The sequence below is a fragment of the Chelon labrosus genome (assembly GCF_963514085.1).
Source record: "Chelon labrosus genome assembly, chromosome: 4".
Lineage (NCBI taxonomy): Eukaryota > Metazoa > Chordata > Actinopteri > Mugiliformes > Mugilidae > Chelon > Chelon labrosus.
In genome coordinates this window covers 10,653,016-10,674,333 of record NC_140340.1, presented here as the reverse complement: position 1 = coordinate 10,674,333, position 21,318 = coordinate 10,653,016, and the positions used below count along the sequence as shown (strand labels likewise).

Sequence of the window (21,318 nt, the reverse complement as noted above, 5' to 3'; positions counted from 1 at the left end):
AGGCACTGGCACTGAAGTTTTAGATAAGGCCTCATAATTTAATTCACTCTAATAAACTTTACTGCGCACAACATTTAACCTGTTGGTGTAAATTCCAGATTCAGATAAGATCTTGCATTTGTTTAAACAGCCTGCAAATAAACAGCAAGTGAAGCAGAACTTGCACCACCTATTTAATCGAGCCCCGCTGCTTACTCGCCATGCAAATTTCACCTAAATGTAAAAATTTGAACACAAGGCCGCTTTTATTTTTTTTTTACCTACACTGTGACACAACCAGTAAATAATTTGAATGGCCCTGTTTATTCCTCAGAAACTGGCCGTACGCATGCCATTAATCAGGCTGAAGATGTCAACAGAACAAAACCTTCAAAGCATGTCTGTACAAACATTACATTGTGTAAACAGTGGAGAAACGTCCTGTTGCTTTCGATTTTGTCCGTCGGTGTGTACAACTGATGAAAGTTAAAGGTTAATTTTGATGCATTCTTCAGCTAGAGGTGTATGACGCTATTCCACAGAAATCCAGGCAAGATAAAGAAAAGACTGTAGGAGTCCAAATAATGATCCCATCTTTAAGGCCAAAGGGTGATGTGATGATTCACCATGAGTTGATGTTATTTTATGCGGTGGTTAATCAGCAAGCATCGTACAGTACATACAGTAGATTGGTCTCTTTTAGGTAAATCAGGGAGCAATGTATTCCACCTGAAATTCCTGATTTATTATTTCCTTTAAACAAAAAATGAATGAATAATCTTAACAAACTCTGACAATCAAAGATCTGTGATTTTTTTTTATTTGTTCATCTTCATAATAAATGGAAAGAGTTTTCCATAATGTCTAATCATTTGCCTTGTTTTTCATTGAGGTGACATCTTGAGTTAAAGACGCTGAACTAAGAAATCATCCAGTCTTTTCTGCAGGACAGACTCAGAAGACATGAGCCAGCAGTCCAGTGTCACGGGCACAGTAATGCTATAGTCAGCAGCCGTGGTTCTACAAAAGGAGGACAAACAGGGTCACACAGCTTATCCTTGTATGTTGCAGTACTAGCCACACTCTCATTTTTATGCTAATAACAAAAACATGAATACAAAAGAATAAAATGTACCTCTTAGCGTCATACTCCTGGCCTTTGAATACCAGTTTTGTGCCGGAAACGTCCCGTTTCTCCGCATAAACTGCTGGGTCTAGAGCTGGACACATAATAACAATAAAAAAAACATGATGCTAAAATGTTGGCTCTTACAAACAATTGATGCAATTTTTTATTTAATGCAGAGGTATATGCACAGACACACTCTGCCCTCCACCCACCTAGAATTCCTTCTGTGTCGATGGCCGATGGCCTCTGTCTTATGACCGGCCAAAGGAATTCTTTTCCATCCTTGTGATGAAGCAAGATGACTATGCGCATGTCTCCAGCTGTAACATCTGTTTCCTTGTCCCGTCTGATCACTGTCATACTAGAAAAAAAAAAATAATTTCACAAACACTACATACATGTGTGTATGACCTAAGCTTAGTCTATAGTCCCTTCTCTTCTGTCAGGAGGGATATTTTCAGTTTTATCTGGAGCATCAGAAACAGTTCTCTTTTGTTTCTGACCAGTGAAAATATATTCAGAAAGGTATAAATTGTACTTTAATACAATCCTAACATTCTCAGACTGACAAGACATTTTATCAATCCAGACTGATTTAAATAAGTTAAATTGGTTGTACCTTCAGTGTGCAGGACCTTAAATGTAATCGTCAAAACAAATTTCACATTATAAATCCTTCACATTTCATTCATTAGTTTATTTTCTTTTATTTGTGCCTTAACTGGATACTTCAATACTTCATCTGTGGTCTAAGGAAGGCAAAGGTCCAATAATGTAGAAAATACATGATGTTGATTTCTTATACCACTGATTGATAGAAGCAGGTACAAAAATATAACCTGCAACCACATACTTTAGTTTAACATAAAGAGTGGAAACAAGACAGCTAGTCTGGGTTGATGTCCCAAATGATTTCTGCATGTTGAGCTAAGTTGAAAGAAAATAAATACCAATATGTTAAGCTATTCCTTTAGGAGTTGCTCTCATGTGAGTCACTGCTGAGAGTGCCTCCTGAGCATTACACTGCAAAGTTACCTTCCAGCTGTGATGGGATCTTGTCCAGTGTGGTGTGTCACTGTCTGTCCCAGTGTAACAGAGACTCCGCTGGGGTAAACTTCAACATGGTGATCGGTTTTGAAGTGAATGACAATCCTTCTGAAGCCTCCATTTTGTATCGACTCAAGCTGGCCGTTCACGTACAGCTCTGGTGCAAAAGAAACCAAATGCAATTCAACACAACACGGCAAACTGGGGAATAGACATGGATAAGATGGATAACAAAGAAGAAAGATCTTGGGGGGAAAAAAGTACATAATAGAGTTTAAGACAGCTAAACCATGATATTATACTTCTTTTTTTTCCCCAAGATCTTTTTTGTAAGAATGAAAATAGGAACATTACTGACCGCTGCTGGGAAGGTGATATAGTTTAAGGGACAGATTTCCATCTAAGTCATAGCACAGTGGAATCGACTGACTCTCAGTTTTTAGCAAAAACCTGTGGACAGGAGGAGCTGAAGACACAGACATGCACTGAGTTACCAGCAGATGGAAACATGTCAACTGAAACAAACAAAGCTTTTATGGTGATGACAGTCCCATCCCGTCTCAACTTCCATGCTGTGCTGGGGAGATCAGTAGATACGTACATCATCAAACTGTGTATTAGCTGTAGATTTACATTTGCAACACGCCTGCGTGGACCATCTTATACAGTAGATGTCTTTGTTGAGGTGTGCGTCACGTCCCTCTGCACCCCCCACTGGCCGTGCTGTGGCAGTACAAGTGTCTTTGGTTCAAGGGCTTGAGTGTAATAAGTGTGGATAAAAGGGTATGGATGGAAAGGCGGAAAGAAGACGTCTCACTTTGGCTGCAGAAGCTCAAAAACTGTCACCCAAGGCGTTTTTGTCCTTTTTTTTTATGTAGTTTGTTAAAATAAATATATCTTGTAAGCCTGTCTGTCTCCACTTTATGTTCCAGCCCTCAAGCCAGGTTGTAACATGTAGGAAAGGTTTGTGATACGACAGAAAAAATCTTGATGGGACATTTAAACAAAATATTGTTTCGACCCAATTTGCTGTAATTAATAAGACTTACTAAGTGTAACTTACTACGTAAAGGAGCTGGCTTTTTTTAAGATGAATACAGCATCTTGTTATGCTTCATCAGATTATAATGTAGTGAAGATGTATGCAAATGACATACCAGGAGGGACAACCCACTCACCAGTAGCAGCAGTAAAGGAGGATCAAATTAAATTAAAAAAAACAGTATTTATAACAAATAAATACTCCCGCCATGTAAAATAACCTCCGATAATGGAGGTTTGTCTTTGAGAGATGTGTCGCTGATCTGAACAAAGATCCATCTTTCGGGTTCTAAAACACTTTTTTAACACTGCTAAAAACGAGGAATAAATATGAATGGCCTAAATGTGCTTGCTGTGTCTTATAATTAATAAGTAATTAACAAACTTAACAGGAGCGGGAGAAGACAAAAGCAGCTCAGTATGTTTGTTATCTTACTGCTGGGTTTTTAAGATGAATACAGCATGGTGGTTACTCTGTGGTACCCTTTTCTGCACCACAACAAAATATGTATACCGATCAGACATAACATTATGAACACCTTCCTAATATTGTGTAGGTCTCTCTTGTGCCTCTAAAACAGTTGTGACTCATCAGAGAATGGACATGGGCCTTATGAGGGTGTCCTGTGGTGTCTGGTAATAGGATGTTGTTAGTGGGGGCCTTTGGGTCCCATGGGTTGAGGGGAGGGGCCTCTGTGGATCATCCCACAGATACTTGATCAGTTTGGGATCTAGTGTATTTGGAGGCCAGGTCAACACCTTGTGCTATTTTTCACATTTTTTGAGATGCTCCTAAACCGTTTTTGTGTGTCATATTGTTGAGGTCTACTCTATACACATAGAAGTGAAGGTAGCTGATTTTAGATTTTTTTTTTTTTTTTTTGAAAACACATTTTTATAAAACAGATACAGATTTTATGAATAAAATCTACGTTATACTCTACCAGCAGTTATTGTTGGAGCTTCGGTCCCCAGGACTCCTGATGTTGTACGATGGCTATCTGTTTAAAGAGAGAATACATTTACAATCAGATAGTCACATACATTAATATTACAAAGCATTTTCACCACCCGCTTGGACCATCTCTGTGGACTTCCTGTTTTATTTACCCTCAAACGTATTTTTATTTCAAATTTTGTTTTTAAGATGGATGTGTAAATGTTGTTTAACCTTGTTTCTATAACAACATTATCTATATTTTTGAATATGAAATGCACAGGTATGTAAATATAGACTATAACCATGGAGAAGTCAGGTTAAAGATGAGTAAAGTGAGGAAAACACATAATAAGCTATGTCAAGGAGATTAGTGAGGAAAAAGTCACCAGTAGCGCCCCCTATAGACCGTATTGCATGAAAGTTGTTGGACTTGTAAGGAGTCATCCACAGATTATCATTGTCAAATGTCAAGCAGTTTACTGTGGTGGTTTGTGAGATATAAACATGTAGTCGTTGTGGCGCCCCCTACTGCCCGAATTTCACGAAACTTGTCATTATTGTAAGCAAGCATATTATAATGACAGTTGCTAAGTTTCATAAGGGTTGGGTGAATACTTCAAAAGTTATAGGCCTTAAAGTCATATGAAATGTGTCCATGTCACCTGTAGCGCCCCCTGTACACGTAATGTCACGCAACTTGATGGGCGTCTACACAATATGTTACAGATTGTGTATGTCAAATTGCATGAAGGTATATATTGCAGTTTTTGAGATATTGAAATGTTGCTTGTATAGCGCCCCCTAGAGACCGAGGGTCACAAAATTTGGGGTGCTTGTACAGAATTATGTTATTATCAATAAAATTAAGTTTGATTAAGTTTGGGTATATACTTCACAAAATATTAGCTTTGGAGTTACACTGTGCCACGCCGTAAAAATTAATTAGCCAATAACTTGTAATCAATAACCCTGCTAAAGTTCTTTTGAGAACTTTTCATTATCTTTGTCCATAAAGGATACATGCCAAGCTTGGTGAACGTAAGGAGCTCTTAACTACTCTGCTGTACACCAGCTTTACTCATTGAGTGATTACCACACTGTTAGTGGCATGTGCTGGAAGAAGTCTGAACACAAACCACATCCACTTCAAGACTGCTTCTCACATTACTAACATCTCGATGCCAGAAATCTTAGGTCTACTTCAGGGGAGTTGCAGAGTCCATGCTTTGATAGGTGGACTAGAAGAATATTTGTGGAGGAAGTCATAATGTTATTCTTCATCAGAGTATAATGTAGTGAAGATGTGTATCCGTGACATACCAGGAATGGCAGCAGATCCCTTAAGTTTCCCTGTGAAGGAGGATAAAATTAAATTTAAATATACAGTATCTACAACAAATAAATACTCATGCTACGTAAATTAGCGTCTGATCATAAAGGTTTGTCTCTTAGAGGTTTATTTCTGATCAAACGGGATTCAATGATTGTACCTACGACATGTAATCAGAAACTCTTTGAAAGTCCTCTGTTGATGCACTGTATATGGTCAAAGGCTAAAGACACATGTGAAATTCTGTAATCTTTATATTAGAAACAACAGTAACATAAAAACAATGTTTTCAGTGCGCAAGAATACATTTCAGCATGTAGCATTAAATGGTTGGTTCGGTTTTGGTTGTTCTAGAGGACACGATTACTGATTTAACCAAATTTGGCCTTGAAGGGAGTGAAATAACACTCCTTGGATATAACATGACCTCAGGTTACATGTCTGGCATACATACGTCGATGAGTAGGTCTCCTTTGGAAAAGACGCTCTGTGAAGGAGGATAAATGTTATTTCAATATACAGTATCTATAACAAATAAATACTCATGCTACGTAAATAGCCTCTGATCACAGAGGTTTGTCTCTTAGAGGTTTATCCCTGATCTGAACAAAGATCCATCCTTCAGGTTTCTGTTAAAACACATTAAACTACAAATGTTCTTTAGCATTTAATTATGTAACTGTGTAGGATATATGTTGATACTTTTTGTTTTCTGATTTAACCAAATCTGATGGCCTTGAAGGTAGTGATATAACACTCCTTGTAATATAACATGACCTCAGGTTACTTTTCTGTCATACGTACCTAAAGGAGAGCCACTGAATGAGCCACCCCCTGTGGAGGAGGAAAAAAACGTTATTTCAATGTACAGTATCTATAACAAATAAATACTCATGCTACGTAAATTAACCTCTGATCACAGAGGTTTGTCTCTTAGAGGTTTATCCCTGATCTGAACAAAGATCCATCCTTCAGGTTTCTGTTAAAACACATTAAACTACAAATGTCCTTTAGCATTTAATTATGTAACTGTGTAGGATATATGTTGATAATTTTGGCTGTTTTTGTTATAGATATTGCAAAGATGCTCTGGATTTGTCTGTGAACACACATTAGAGAGTTTCCTCATATTTAGTGCAACATTCACTGGGACTGAGATATGAACTGATTATAATTTGGTGGTCAAATGGGATTCAATGATTGTACCTACAACATGTCATCAGAAACTCTTTGAAAGTCCTCTGTTGATGCACAGTATATGGTCAAAGGCTAAAGACACATGTGAAATTACATCTCAACATGTAAAATAAAAAAGTCCTTTAGCATATATATATATATACATATATATATATTCCATGCCCTCTCCGTAAACTAGAGATTCTTTGTGATGTTGCTTACCTGGAACAAGTCTTGTCCGTCCTGTTAAGGAAGAATGTGGATAATGAGATGCTGCACACACTTATACATTTCCATTTCCACTTGTGTTATGCATTTGTGTTGCTCACCAGCTGATCCCCCCCTTCCCCCATGTCCTGCAGATCCACCTTCTTTTGGTTTATGGAGTACATCTGTGCTCTCGCCTGGAGGCTTGGTGACCACCATAGATGTGAGTGGGGTCACAAAGCTGTACTTCAGTGACAGCTCCAAAGCCTGTGTCTTCACTTTCTCTTTCTCTGGTCCGGATAACTGCAGCCTGTGTCACAAATTGTAATTTGAACATAGCAGTTCATCTGGCAGTAAAGTACAATAGAAGTATCTACTGCTCTCCTCGGTTAAGGCTTTGAAAAACATTCCTGGGCAGATGATATTTTTGGAAACCAAACATTAAAAAAACATTTTCAACTTGTTCCCAAAGTTGCGACTCTGCCCATGTTATATCCACCTGGGTTTCAATTCAGAAGTATGGGCACAACTTGGAAAGTGGATTAAAATTCTCTTACGATCAAGTGGACAAAATACACTGATCAGCCACAATATTAAAACCTGACAGGAGAAATTAATAACATTGACCATCTTGTGACAATTCAATGTTCTGCTGGGAAATGTTTGGACCTGGCATTCATGTGGATGTAACTTAGACATGTACCACCCACCTAGACCAGACCAGCTACCCCCACCCCATAGCAATGACACTCCTTGATGGCAGCAGCCATCCCCAGCAGGATGCAGGCTGACACAGGCACACACACAAAAACAGTTTAGGAACAACTCAAAAAACATGAAGAACAGCACAATGTGTTGACCTGGCCTCCAAACTCACTAGATCCCAAACTGATCAAGTGTCTGTGGGATGATCCACAGAGGCCCATCCCCTCAACCCATAGGACTCAAAGGCCCCCACGAACAACATCCTGTTGCCAGACACCACAGGACACCATCAGAAGGCCCATGTCCATTCTCTGATGAGTCACAACTGTTTTGGAGGCACAAGGGAGACCTACACAATATTAGGAAGGTGGTCATAATGTTATGCCTGATCGGTCTATATACTGTATGTATTCGATTAAAAGAGTCTTCAGGGGGTTCTGTCCTTTGAGGTCTTTCAAACATAGCCAGATAATTGTCGTTCAGAAAAATAAAACCCCAAAGAGAAGCCTAAAGCTCGGCTTACTTTACTGTGAATTAGTACGTTTAAAGATGAAATGTGAGTGATCATATCAGCGTAAGCAAACTACCAATGACAGATAGAAACTGGACAGTCATCCTTTTTTGTAAGAAGCCAGCTATCATGTACTTCAGTGTTTAACTGAAGACCCGACACACTCTGAGTGGTAAATCTTCAGCCATTAATAGTGGAAATTACATATTCCCTGCAGAAGTTGTACAGCAAATTGAAATTGTTTGGATTTTTAACATGTTACTTTTGGCTTATGGAAAATGTGGTCATCTTTTTTCAATATTCTGACATATTTGTGTGCGATTGAACTATGAAAATATCAATGTGTGATACTCATAAATAATTAATTACACACATGAAGGAAAAACATGAAGACAGGTATCACACTCACTCTTTGTCCAGGAGCTGTTTAACTGTGAGGTAGGCCCAGACTCTCTGGATTATGCCGTCAGATGGTTCAGTGGACTCCGGGAAGGGCCTTGTATCAGAAAATGTCAAGTTTTGTCTCCTCTGTCACAATCCAGATGAAACGTAATGTCAGTACACAGGGATGCTGACAGAGACAGACAGATGTTCATACTACAGCTGATGCGCAATGTGGATTCAGCCTTACCGAAATGCCCACAACTTGTGGAATAAAGGTTTCAATGTTGTTGTCAGTGATCTGGCCGGCCACCACAATCTCAGAGCCATTATAGTACTGACTAAATTCAGTCTGGGTTAGATTGGTCCCACCAGGGTAGGTCATTGTCACATCCATCAACAGAGGAGTGGCCACTTCCTCATAGAAACCCTGTGGACAATAGAGGATGGACACCATATGAACGCTGAAACACTCTACGGCCAACAAAACCACACGGTAAACAGAGTACTGATGATGTGGAAGAAAATACCTTCAGCTGTAAATCAGCGTCGGAGTCTTCATAAATCCTTCGTGCCACACCGTTGTTCTGCAGCGACATTTTCTCAAGGAACTCAAAATTGACATCGAAACCGAAACCAAGACAGTAGAGCGGGAATTTGCTCGCAATGGCCCTTTTAACATTTGACTGTATAGTCTCAGGATTCGTCACCCCTGTGAGGACACAATACACTTAACTTCAGGAAATGTCAGACCAGTGAATAGTTCCAAACATAGCTATAATGGTCGTTTTGTGCATGTTTGTGTGCAGGTATGTTTCATTGTAACCTGAGGTTGGGTCTCCGTCTGTGAGAAGTATAAGGATAGGCGCTGAACCTTCTCTGGGATGTGCATTGAGCATTTGTGCTCCTTGCAACACTGCGTCATTAATGTTTGTGGCTGAAATGCAACAACAACAAGTTTTATTGCTACCATTATGGCCAAATGATTATATTTTATAAGAAATGGATCTTTAGAAAAGACTCACCTCCTGAACTATCAATGCGTTGTACAAAGACCTTGGCACTATCCAGGTTTTCTTTGGTGGCCTGAACAAGTTCTCGTTTCCAGTAAAAAATTCTGCTATCAAATGTGATTAGGCCAAAGTAGTCATCTTCTGACAGGTCATTCAAGATATGCAAGAGTGCTGTCCGGGTCTAGTAACAAAAACATCATTCACACACGTTATTACATTTGTTTTCTGTGTGTTTATGAATTTTCTACTCGTCTGTAACACAGGCAATTTGTGACAAGCTCACACTCTTTAAGCACTGTACCTGTTGTATTTTTCTGCCATGCATCGAGCCACTTTGATCAGCAACAAAGACAAAATTCTTTGGTATTTTGGGAAGACTAGATGGAGCAAAATGATGTACAAAGTACCCGTCTGATGTCTTATGGGGAGTGAGAAGAAAGTTAAAAGATTAGATGAGACTTAGAAAGACAAAAATTCTGAATAGTCACTGATCAGGCATAACATTATGACCATCTTCCTAATATTGTGTATTGTGTCTCCCTTGTGCTTCCAAAACAGTTGTGACTCATCAGAGAATGTGATGTCTGGCAACAGAATGTTGTTAGTGGGGGCCTTTGGGTTGAGGGGAGGGGTCTCTATGGATCATGCCACAGACACTTGATCAGTTTGGGATCTAGTGAATTTGGAAGTCAGGTCAACACCTTGTGCTGTTCTTCATGTTTTTTTGAGTTGTTTCTAAAGCTTCCTGCTGGGGATGGCTGCTGCCATCAAGGAGTGTCATTGCTATGGGGTGGGGGTGCCTGGTCTGGTCTCGGTGGGTGGTACATGTCTAAGTAACATCCACATAAATGAATACCAGATCCAAAAGTTTTCCAGGAGAACATTGTATTGTCACAAGATGGTCAGTGTTATTCACGTCTCCTGTTAGTGGTTTTAATGTTGTGGCTGATCGGTGTTAACAATATTGACCTAAATGTTTAATATATTCATGTACGTATAATGACCATATAAAGCTGCAGTTTTGATGAAATTAACTTCATTCTTCATTTACCTGGAGTTCTCCAAATGGGATGCCCCTGTCGACGTCATAAACAATCACCAGATCTCCATTCATACCCTGCTCTGAACAGCTGTCACATGTTTTCTGGTGCTCCTCTGTCGGATAGAAATGAACCCACGCCTAAAAAGACAAATCAAGACAAATTGATTAGATTTTAGATTTCAGGATTTTTTTTCTTGCCACCATTGCATTATTTCAACCGAAATAATTAAAACTGCATTTCAGCATGCCATACCTGTTTGTCTGTGTGTGTTTTGGTGATGGCATTCGCCATGGCTTTGGTGCTTAGTCCTCCTTTCACATCGATGAAACTGATGCCGGCTTTCTCATGGATGTACACATCAACCTATACACAATAAAATAAACAGTTAGAAGACACTGGGACAATTAAACTTACCGGTTGATCTCTGAGTAGATAGCAACAAGAAAGACACCTTGAAGTCTTTGACAGGCTGCATGGGTCGAGCGTGGATTTGCAGCTCGTACTTGCCATGCGTGCGTTTCATCAGTTCCTCATAGGTGAGCTCAAAGGTGACCTTTTTGTGAGCAGCCACATTTACAGAGGTCTTAAATTCCTCCAGGGTCCTCCCTACAGAACTACAACAGAGACAATAATCATTGTTTTAAATTGCGATAGGCAGCCAGATAGTGTGGACATGAGTTATGTGAGGTTTGTAAGAACCAAGAATTCAAATATAATAATAATCAGTTATATAATTATAATTCATTGATACCTTACAATTCCAGCACTTTGGCCTCGAGATACAGCCTCAGTGTACTGTTGCTGAGCTTGCTCCTTAGCTTTCACAAGACCATCATACACCTGGCCATCAATAAACCTGAAGAGGACCAAGAAAAGCTTTTGATTACACCTGTATAAGCTTGCAATTGATTTGTTAATGTAATGTGTATATATATGTATGTATATATATATATATTTATTTGCAAATATTCACAGATCATCTGTACTTCACACACACATTCTGAATCGACTGATGAAGGCATTCTTGGGAATCCGGACGTGGAATTCAATTTCCTTTGACGCGTTCATGCGATTGGCCACGCGGCTGGAGATGATGGTGGTGGCATAGCGACTGGTCACCGTGGAGTTGATGTGAAAGCTGTAGATGTCCCAGTCATCCTGAGCAAACAGAGGAGGTCACATTTCACAAGAAAATGGCTGATTTAACTCACTGGCTGACGACCAGCTGACCAAAGATTAAACGAGGTGGGTGACTTTGGTGAAATGTTATTGGTGTAACTATAGAAACACCCCCGTTCTCATGCTTTTTCAACCCATGTTTCAAGTTCACAATGGCTGTGCCCGTCCACATTGATGGCACGCACACAGAGGACATGGTGTAGACTCAGATCCACTCTCTGAAACCTTTCTCCCTGATTCGTCTTGTATCCCAAACGCATAACAAGATCAATTAAAACACATTAAATAACCCTTAACTTGAACCTTACCCCATTGTTTTAACCATAAAATGTATTGAATCAGTTATGTGTAACTATGATCACACAGAAAGGAGAAAGTGCATTACACTGACCTATAATCAGTGCCCTGAGACTCTCTCTAACCATAACCCAAACTTAAATGTAACCTACCCTAGTTTATTTTGGATAACCTACCCTAATCTTATACCAGGTCTTCAACCGTATTTGCAATTACATACATGCATTTACATCACAAATGTTCTCAGTCTCCAGGACTAGGTGTGGTCCTCACACAACCAGATGTATAAGAGCACATACACGGTCATGATCCCATTGCTCCATTTTAAATGAACCAGCATTACTACTTGGCCAAGCCTGATATTAACCTTAACTTAAACTTACATCAAATTTAAACCAAACATTGTGGTGTCCAAATAGATGAGAGTACATTGGTGTGTAAACAGATTTATGTCTCCAAAACAAGGGTAATGCACACACACACACACACAAAATAACCCTGAGGCAAGAGAGCTATGAGGTCCCTAAACCTGCTCTTTCTGATGTCTGAGGCAGAGGCAGAGTTCAGTGTGCTGCAACTGACAGAAAGCTGCACAGACAAAATGAAGAAATAAATAAACTGAGCACACATATTATGTGAAATATCTATCAAATTTAGCAGAGGTAGTAAAATTTAAATATATTCAATAAACTTTTTTCCTTGCACTGCAGTGCTCTCCCCTTCATATTTTGTGAGCTTACCTTGTCTGGTAGTGTGATAGCCAAACCCAGCAGCAGCCCAAGGAGGGTCACTTGCACCACAGCTCTCTCCATGGTGCACACCACTATTCTGCAACCCAGACAGCTGAAGCTGTCTTTTAAACTCAAACAAACAAGGACAGCACAAATGTGCACAGATTTTTTTGCTCCCTCAACAACTTTCACTTGGATACGTGACATAAACTAAACACACACCCACACACAAAGAAAACACACACTCGCCCCCATGATTTATCAGAAATTCTGCTGTTTATGTGAGCTCTACTGTTGACACTGAGAGTCCACTGAGAGTGAACTTTGTCAGGACTTGGTTTTTGGACATTTTATGCAGCGACAGGCAACGCAGGCTCAGAAGTCCTGTATGCACCGCTAATGAAAGTATGCCACTAACATTTGTGTCGAGCAAAAATGACTTTATTGTTTATGTCTTCAAGTATGTACATTTTTTTGAGAGAGTACCGATCTGACAAAGTCAGGAAAGTGCTAGGAAAACAGGTGATACAGCAGGCAAAAAGCAATCATACACCTAGCTTTCATTATAAGCATTAAAGAGATTAAAGACAGAGGTTAGGGCGTAAAGCACAAACAGAACAAACGACAAGAAAAATGTTTTTCATTGAGGTGACATCTTGACTTAAAGACGTTGAACTAAGAAATCATCCAGTCTTTTCTGCAGGACAGACTCAGAAGACATGAGCCAGCAGTCCAGTGTCACGGGCGCAGTAACGCTATAGTCAGCAGCCGTGCTTCTACAAAAGAAGGACAAACAGGGTCACACAGCTTATCCTTGTATGTTGCAGTAACAGCCGCACTCTGAAAAAGCTTTAATTTTTATGCTTATAACAAACATTTATACAAAAGAATAAAATGTACCTCTTAGCGTCATACTCCTGGCCTTTGAATACCAGTTTTGTGCTGGAATCGACCTGTTTCTCCACATAAACTGCTGGGTCTAGAGCTGGACACAATAAAAAAAAGCATGATGCTAAAATGGACACACAATAAAATAAAAAAAAAAGCATGATGCTAAAATGTTGGCTCATGCAAACAAATTATGCAATTTTTCATTTAATGCAGAGGTATGCACAGACACACTCTGCCTTCCACCGACCTAGAATTCCTTCTGCGTCGATGGCCGATGGCCTCTGTCTTATGACCGGCCAAAGGAATTCTTCTCCATCCTTGTGATGAAGCAAGATGACTATGCGCATGTCTCCAGCTGTAACATCTGTTTCCTTGTCCCGTCTGATCACTGTCATACTAGAAAAAAAAGATAATAGCTTCACAAATACTGTCAACATGTATGTATGACCTAAGCTTACAGTCTATAGTCCCTTCTCTTCTGTCAGGTAGGAGATTTTCAGTTTTATCTGCAGCATCAGAAACAGTTCTCTGTTGTTTCTGACCAGTGACAATATATTCATGGAGGCATAGTTACTTTTGTTACTCTTGTTTTTCCGCCAGAGAGTCCGCCATGCTCCTAGTCTCTGTAGGCTACTCCATCTCTCTCCATATAGTTTCTCTGGTCTTCAGCTATTGCAAACCAGTAATTGCTGGCTGACATATAACCATAGACTGTATAAAGATGGACAATGGAACAGCTCCTCAAAAGTAGAGCGAGTAAAGCAAGTAGAGCTCCCCCTGTTGGTTGGCTGCAGTATAGGTCATAAGCTCCACCCCCTCCATTTTAGTGGATGGGACTTGCGCTAAACTAAAACACTAGAATACACCTCAGATCATTTTTTTTAAGGATGGTTTACTTAATGGCGACTACCAGTTGCCATGCCAACCGCTCAAATTCGCAAGATGCCGCTGCCTGTATCCCCAGGAAAATAATGTCAGTTTGGCCAAAGCAATGAAGTGGCGACAGTCTATGATACAGATAGCTTATAATTTTCATGACCTTTCCTGTTATTTCTCTGTTTCTTCGTCAAATTTGCCAATTTAAATATAAGAAGAACAAGAAGTTTTTTATTGTCATTGTCCGGTGAAAACCAACGAAATACAGTTTGGCAGCTCTTTGGTTCGGGAGCAATAAAAATAGAATCTATAGCAGCAAACTATAGCAGCTGTACACAATAAAATACAATATATACAGTAAAAGCTCAGAGTAGCAAGGAAATTAATATAATTGGTACAATGAGGGAAAAATTTTTAAAGCATTTAAAGCAGTAAACAATATGCAAATGGTGTCCATGTTCGTGCAAATATGCCTGTTGAGGTAGGTGGCCTGGGGAATAAATATGGGGGTTATTGCACAGCAGTCTATGAAGGAGAGGTTGAAGGTGTGAGGGATATTGACAGCTTGAAGGTTACAGCTTTTATAAGCCATCAAACACGTGAGGGGAATAATGTTTTTTTTATTTTTCTTTGTAAAACAAATCTCTCTCTCTTGCTCCATTACTCTTTAAATCACTTTCAAATGCAAATAAAATCAGAAAGTCCAGAGGTTCAAACCACCATCGCACAAAAACAAACACAAGTGGCTAAGGTTGCTAGACAACAATAGCTTGTCAACCTTGTCGTACAGAGGGGATAGTAACAGAAGAACTCGTGGCACACACCTATCTGTTTGTGCAAGATGAATCTTAACAACCTAATAGGTCTAATGGATATGGTAGGAAAACACAGACACAGTGCATGTGACGACAGATTGATTTCGTTATCAGTGGCATGCAAGCATTTTATTTTGACCGCGCACAGAAGCGTGAACGCACCTGAGGGATGAGACCAGAAATATGGCACACGAGCCAAATTGATTCAGCACAGCAACCTGTTATGTGTTCTCGAGAAGTACAGCCGCACAAAGAGGTTATAGCGGCCAACTCCCAGATCTAACCGACGGGCAGCATGAGGGGAGGAAAGGGGGAATTGCATTTTTAATATGCATAGTCTGACTTGAGTTTGCCAGAGGTAACCTCGCTCTGCTGCAACTTTTGGCTTCAAGTCAGGCAGAAAACTGAGGATCAATTTTGGCATGCGGGGAAAATGATTTTAGATTTTCACGTGTTTTGAAGTCACATCCTGGGTTATAATGCTTTTTGACACTTTGTTGTGCTTGTCAATAGCTTTGCCACGGGTTTAAAATTTGGGTTTAAAGTAAGTGTGATACAGTGAAAAGAGTCTAAACTTTGTATACCGAAAACAGCAATTATCAGTTTAACTCAGTAAATCATGTGTTCTCACTCTCTTTGTCTCCTCTCCCTCTTTCGTCCCTTACAGTTCTCTTTCGGACATCTTTGGTCCGGAGTCTGTCATAAACCTTGAGTAAGTGATTTCTTTAGTATTTTGTTTGCCTAGAAAAAAGATTTTAGTTTTTTTTCTACATGCTACATCCCTTTTCATGACTGTCATTATATTACAAATTAAAACAGTTTTTTCAAGGATTGTTTCTGTCATTTTAGGTAGTTAATATAATACTGGCAAAGTATTAAATTTACTGAAAGTTAATTTGAACTATAACTTTAACTTTCCTTTAAATTCCCTTTAAAAGTCTGACACACGGTCACAGATCACTTTCATTTATCTTGCCCTGTTTAAGGAGAAGAGGAGCAAAGCTTTTCTGGCCTTCACATGAGGTTATGAGTCCATGGATCAGGTTTAAAAATGTAACTGGGCACGTGCACCTAATGTAAGAAGAGAGTCAGAAAGGTATAAATTGTACTTCAATACAATCCTAACATTCTCAGGCTGAGAAGACATTTTATCAATCCAGACTGATTTAAATATGTTGCGTGGTTGTACCTTCAGTGTGCAGGACCTTAAATATAATCGTCAAAACAAATTTCACATTATAAATCCCTCACATTTTATTCGTTAGTTTATTTTCTTTTATTTGTGCCTTAACTGGATACTTCAATACTTCATCTGTGGTCTAAGGAAGGAAAGGTCCAATAATGTAGAAAATACCTGATGTTGATTTCTTATACCACTGATTGATAGAAGCAGATACAAAAATATAACCTGCAACCACATACTTTAGCTTAACATAAAGAGTGGAAACAAGACAGCTAGTCTGGGTTGCTGTCCCAAATTATTTCTGCATGTTGAGCTAAGATGAAAGAAAATAAACACCAATATGTTAAGCTATTCCTTTAGGAGTTGCTCTCATGTGAGTCACTGCTGAGAGTGCCTCCTGAGCATTACAATGCAAAGTTACCTTCCAGCTGTGATGGGATCTTGTCCAGTGTGGTGTGTCACTGTCTGTCCCAGTGTAACAGAGACTCCACTGGGGTAAACTTCAACATGGTGATCGGTTTTGAAGTGAATGACAATCCTTCTGAAGCCTCCATTTTGTATCGACTCAAGCTGGCCGTTCACGTACAGCTCTGGTGCAAAAGAAACCAAATGCAATTCAACACAACACGGCAAACTGGAGAATAGACATGGATAAGATGGATAACAAAGAAGAAAGATCTTGGGGGAAAAAAAGAAGTATAATAATAGAGTTTAAGAGAGCTAAACCCTAATATTATACTCATGTTTTTTCCCCAAGATCTTTTTTGTGAGCTAAATTAAGAATGAAAATAGGAACATTACTGACCGCTGCTGGGGAGGTGATATAGTTTAAGGGACAGACTTCCATCTAAGTCATAGCACAGTGGAATCGACTGACTCTCAGTTTTTAGCAAAAACCTGTGGACAGGAGGAGCTGAAGACACAGACATGCACATGAGTTACCAGCAGATGGAAACATGTCAAACAAACAAAGCTTTTATGGTGATGACAGTCCCATCCCGTCTCAACTTCCATGCTGTGCTGGGGAGATCAGTAGATACGTACATCATCAAACTGTGTATTAGCTGTAGATTTACATTTGCAACACGCCTGCGTGGACCATCTTATACAGTAGATGTCTTTGTTGAGGTGTGCGTCACGTCCCTCTGCACCCCCCACTGGCCGTGCTGTGGCAGTACAAGTGTCTTTGGTTCATGGGCTTGAGTGTAATAAGTGTGGATAAAAGGGTATGGATGGAAAGGCGGAAAGAAGACGTCTCACTTTGGCTGCAGAAGCTCAAAAACTGTCACCCAAGGCGTTTTTGTCCTTTTTTTTATGTAGTTTGTTAAAATAAATATATCTTGTAAGCCTGTCTGTCTCCACTTTATGTTCCAGCCCTCAAGCCAGGTTGTAACATGTAGGAAAGGTTTGTGATACGACAGAAAAAATCTTGATGGGACATTTAAACAAAATATTGTTTCGACCCAATTTGCTGTAATTAATAAGACTTACTAAGTGTAACTTACTACGTAAAGGAGCTGGCTTTTTTTAAGATGAATACAGCATCTTGTTATGCTTCATCAGATTATAATGTAGTGAAGATGTATGCAAATGACATACCAGGAGGGACAACCCACTCACCAGTAGCAGCAGTAAAGGAGGATCAAATTAAATTAAAAAAAACAGTATTTATAACAAATAAATACTCCCGCCATGTAAAATAACCTCCGATAATGGAGGTTTGTCTTTGAGAGATGTGTCGCTGATCTGAACAAAGATCCATCTTTCGGGTTCTAAAACACTTTTTTAACACTGCTAAAAACGAGGAATAAATATGAATGGCCTAAATGTGCTTGCTGTGTCTTATAATTAATAAGTAATTAACAAACTTAACAGGAGCGGGAGAAGACAAAAGCAGCTCAGTATGTTTGTTATCTTACTGCTGGGTTTTTAAGATGAATACAGCATGGTGGTTACTCTGTGGTACCCTTTTCTGCACCACAACAAAATATGTATACCGATCAGACATAACATTATGAACACCTTCCTAATATTGTGTAGGTCTCTCTTGTGCCTCTAAAACAGTTGTGACTCATCAGAGAATGGACATGGGCCTTCTGAGGGTGTCCTGTGGTGTCTGGTAATAGGATGTTGTTAGTGGGGGCCTTTGGGTCCCATGGGTTGAGGGGAGGGGCCTCTGTGGATCATCCCACAGATACTTGATCAGTTTGGGATCTAGTGTATTTGGAGGCCAGGTCAACACCTTGTGCTATTTTTCACATTTTTTGAGATGCTCCTAAACCGTTTTTGTGTGTCATATTGTTGAGGTCTACTCTATACACATAGAAGTGAAGGTAGCTGATTTTAGATTTATTTATTTTTTTTTTGAAAACACATTTTTATAAAACAGATACAGATTTTATGAATAAAATCTACGTTATACTCTACCAGCAGTTATTGTTGGAGCTTCGGTCCCCAGGACTCCTGATGTTGTACGATGGCTATCTGTTTAAAGAGAGAATACATTTACAATCAGATAGTCACATACATTAATATTACAAAGCATTTTCACCACCCGCTTGGACTATCTCTGTGGACTTCCTGTTTTATTTACCCTCAAACGTATTTTTATTTCAAATTTTGTTTTTAAGATGGATGTGTAAATGTTGTTTAACCTTGTTTCTATAACAACATTATCTATATTTTTGAATATGAAATGCACAGGTATGTAAATATAGACTATAACCATGGAGAAGTCAGGTTAAAGATGAGTAAAGTGAGGAAAACACATAATAAGCTATGTCAAGGAGATTAGTGAGGAAAAAGTCACCAGTAGCGCCCCCTATAGACCGTATTGCATGAAAGTTGTTGGACTTGTAAGGAGTCATCCACAGATTATCATTGTCAAATGTCAAGCAGTTTACTGTGGTGGTTTGTGAGATATAAACATGTAGTCGTTGTGGCGCCCCCTACTGCCCGAATTTCACGAAACTTGTCATTATTGTAAGCAAGCATATTATAATGACAGTTGCTAAGTTTCATAAGGGTTGGGTGAATACTTCAAAAGTTATAGGCCTTAAAGTCATATGAAATGTGTCCATGTCACCTGTAGCGCCCCCTGTACACGTAATGTCACGCAACTTGATGGGCGTCTACACAATATGTTACAGATTGTGTATGTCAAATTGCATGAAGGTATATATTGCAGTTTTTGAGATATTGAAATGTTGCTTGTATAGCGCCCCCTAGAGACCGAGGGTCACAAAATTTGGGGTGCTTGTACAGAATTATGTTATTATCAATAAAATTAAGTTTGATTAAGTTTGGGTATATACTTCACAAAATATTAGCTTTGGAGTTACACTGTGCCACGCCGTAAAAATTAATTAGCCAATAACTTGTAATCAATAACCCTGCTAAAGTTCTTTTGAGAACTTTTCATTATCTTTGTCCATAAAGGATACATGCCAAGCTTGGTGAGAACTGGATGAACGGGCTAGCGCCACCTAGCAGTAGGCATGTGTATTGACACCTTGCCAAAGTGAAATGCCAGGACTTCTACCAAGTTACCAGGTTTGATGCCTTTAGCCCTTGCAGTTTGTCCTGGGCAGAAACTTTTAGCTAAGCAGAAAATTAAGGCGAAGAAGAAGAATAAAAATCGTAAGGAAAACAATACGGATCCGGCAACATTGTCGCATGGACCCCTAATAACAACGTAAGGAGCTCTTAACTACTCTGCTGTACACCAGCTTTACTCATTGAGTGATTACCACACTGTTAGTGGCATGTGCTGGAAGAAGTCTGAACACAAACCACATCCACTTCAAGACTGCTTCTCACATTACTAACATCTCGATGCCAGAAATCTTAGGTCTACTTCAGGGGAGTTGCAGAGTCCATGCTTTGATAGGTGGACTAGAAGAATATTTGTGGAGGAAGTCATAATGTTATTCTTCATCAGAGTATAATGTAGTGAAGATGTGTATCCGTGACATACCAGGAATGGGAGCAAATCCCTTAAGTTTCCCTGTGAAGGAGGATAAAATTAAATTTAAATATACAGTATCTACAACAAATAAATACTCATGCTACGTAAATTAGCGTCTGATCATAAAGGTTTGTCTCTTAGAGGTTTATTTCTGATCAAACGGGATTCAATGATTGTACCTACGACATGTAATCAGAAACTCTTTGAAAGTCCTCTGTTGATGCACTGTATATGGTCAAAGGCTAAAGACACATGTGAAATTCTGTAATCTTTATATTAGAAACAACAGTAACATAAAAACAATGTTTTCAGTGCGCAAGAATACATTTCAGCATGTAGCATTAAATGGTTGGTTCGGTTTTGGTTGTTCTAGAGGACACGATTACTGATTTAACCAAATTTGGCCTTGAAGGGAGTGAAATAACACTCCTTGGATATAACATGACCTCAGGTTACATGTCTGGCATACATACGTCGATGAGCGGGTCTCCTTTTGCCTCCACGCCCTGTGAAGGAGGATAAATTTTATTTAAATATACAGTATCTATAACAAATAAATACTCGTGCTACGTAAATTAGCCTCTGATCACAGAGGTTTGTCTCTTAGAGGTTTATCTCCGGTCTGAACAAAGATCCATCCTTCAGGTTTCTGTTAAAAGACATTAAAATACAAATGTCCTTTAGGATTTAAATTAGTAATTGCGTAGGATATATGTTGATACTTTTTGTTTTGTGATTTCACCAAATCTGATGGCCTTGCAGGTAGTGATATAACACTCCCTGTGATATAACATGACCTCAGGTTACGTTTCTGGCATACATACCTATAGGAGCGCCACTCAAATCGTGATAAGCATTCACTGTGAAGGAGAAAAAA

At 39.3% G+C, this 21,318-nt stretch overlaps 1 protein-coding gene across 1 annotated transcript; it reads right to left on the bottom strand.

Moving 5' to 3' along the window:
• Positions 1–884: 884 nt before the first annotated feature.
• On the bottom strand, positions 885–12,790 carry LOC311486899 (inter-alpha-trypsin inhibitor heavy chain H3-like; the record flags this gene model as incomplete). Its single annotated transcript, XM_084542922.1, has 18 exons — positions 885–999; positions 1,115–1,199; positions 1,321–1,469; positions 2,144–2,312; positions 2,514–2,670; positions 6,922–7,159; positions 8,475–8,593; positions 8,697–8,876; positions 8,977–9,158; positions 9,273–9,383; positions 9,472–9,640; positions 9,761–9,877; positions 10,511–10,639; positions 10,755–10,865; positions 10,954–11,116; positions 11,254–11,358; positions 11,500–11,660; positions 12,719–12,790. 18 exons carry the CDS (start codon positions 12,788–12,790, stop codon positions 885–887), a joined length of 2,532 nt encoding a protein of 843 aa, XP_084399048.1.
• Positions 12,791–21,318: the final 8,528 nt, after the last annotated feature.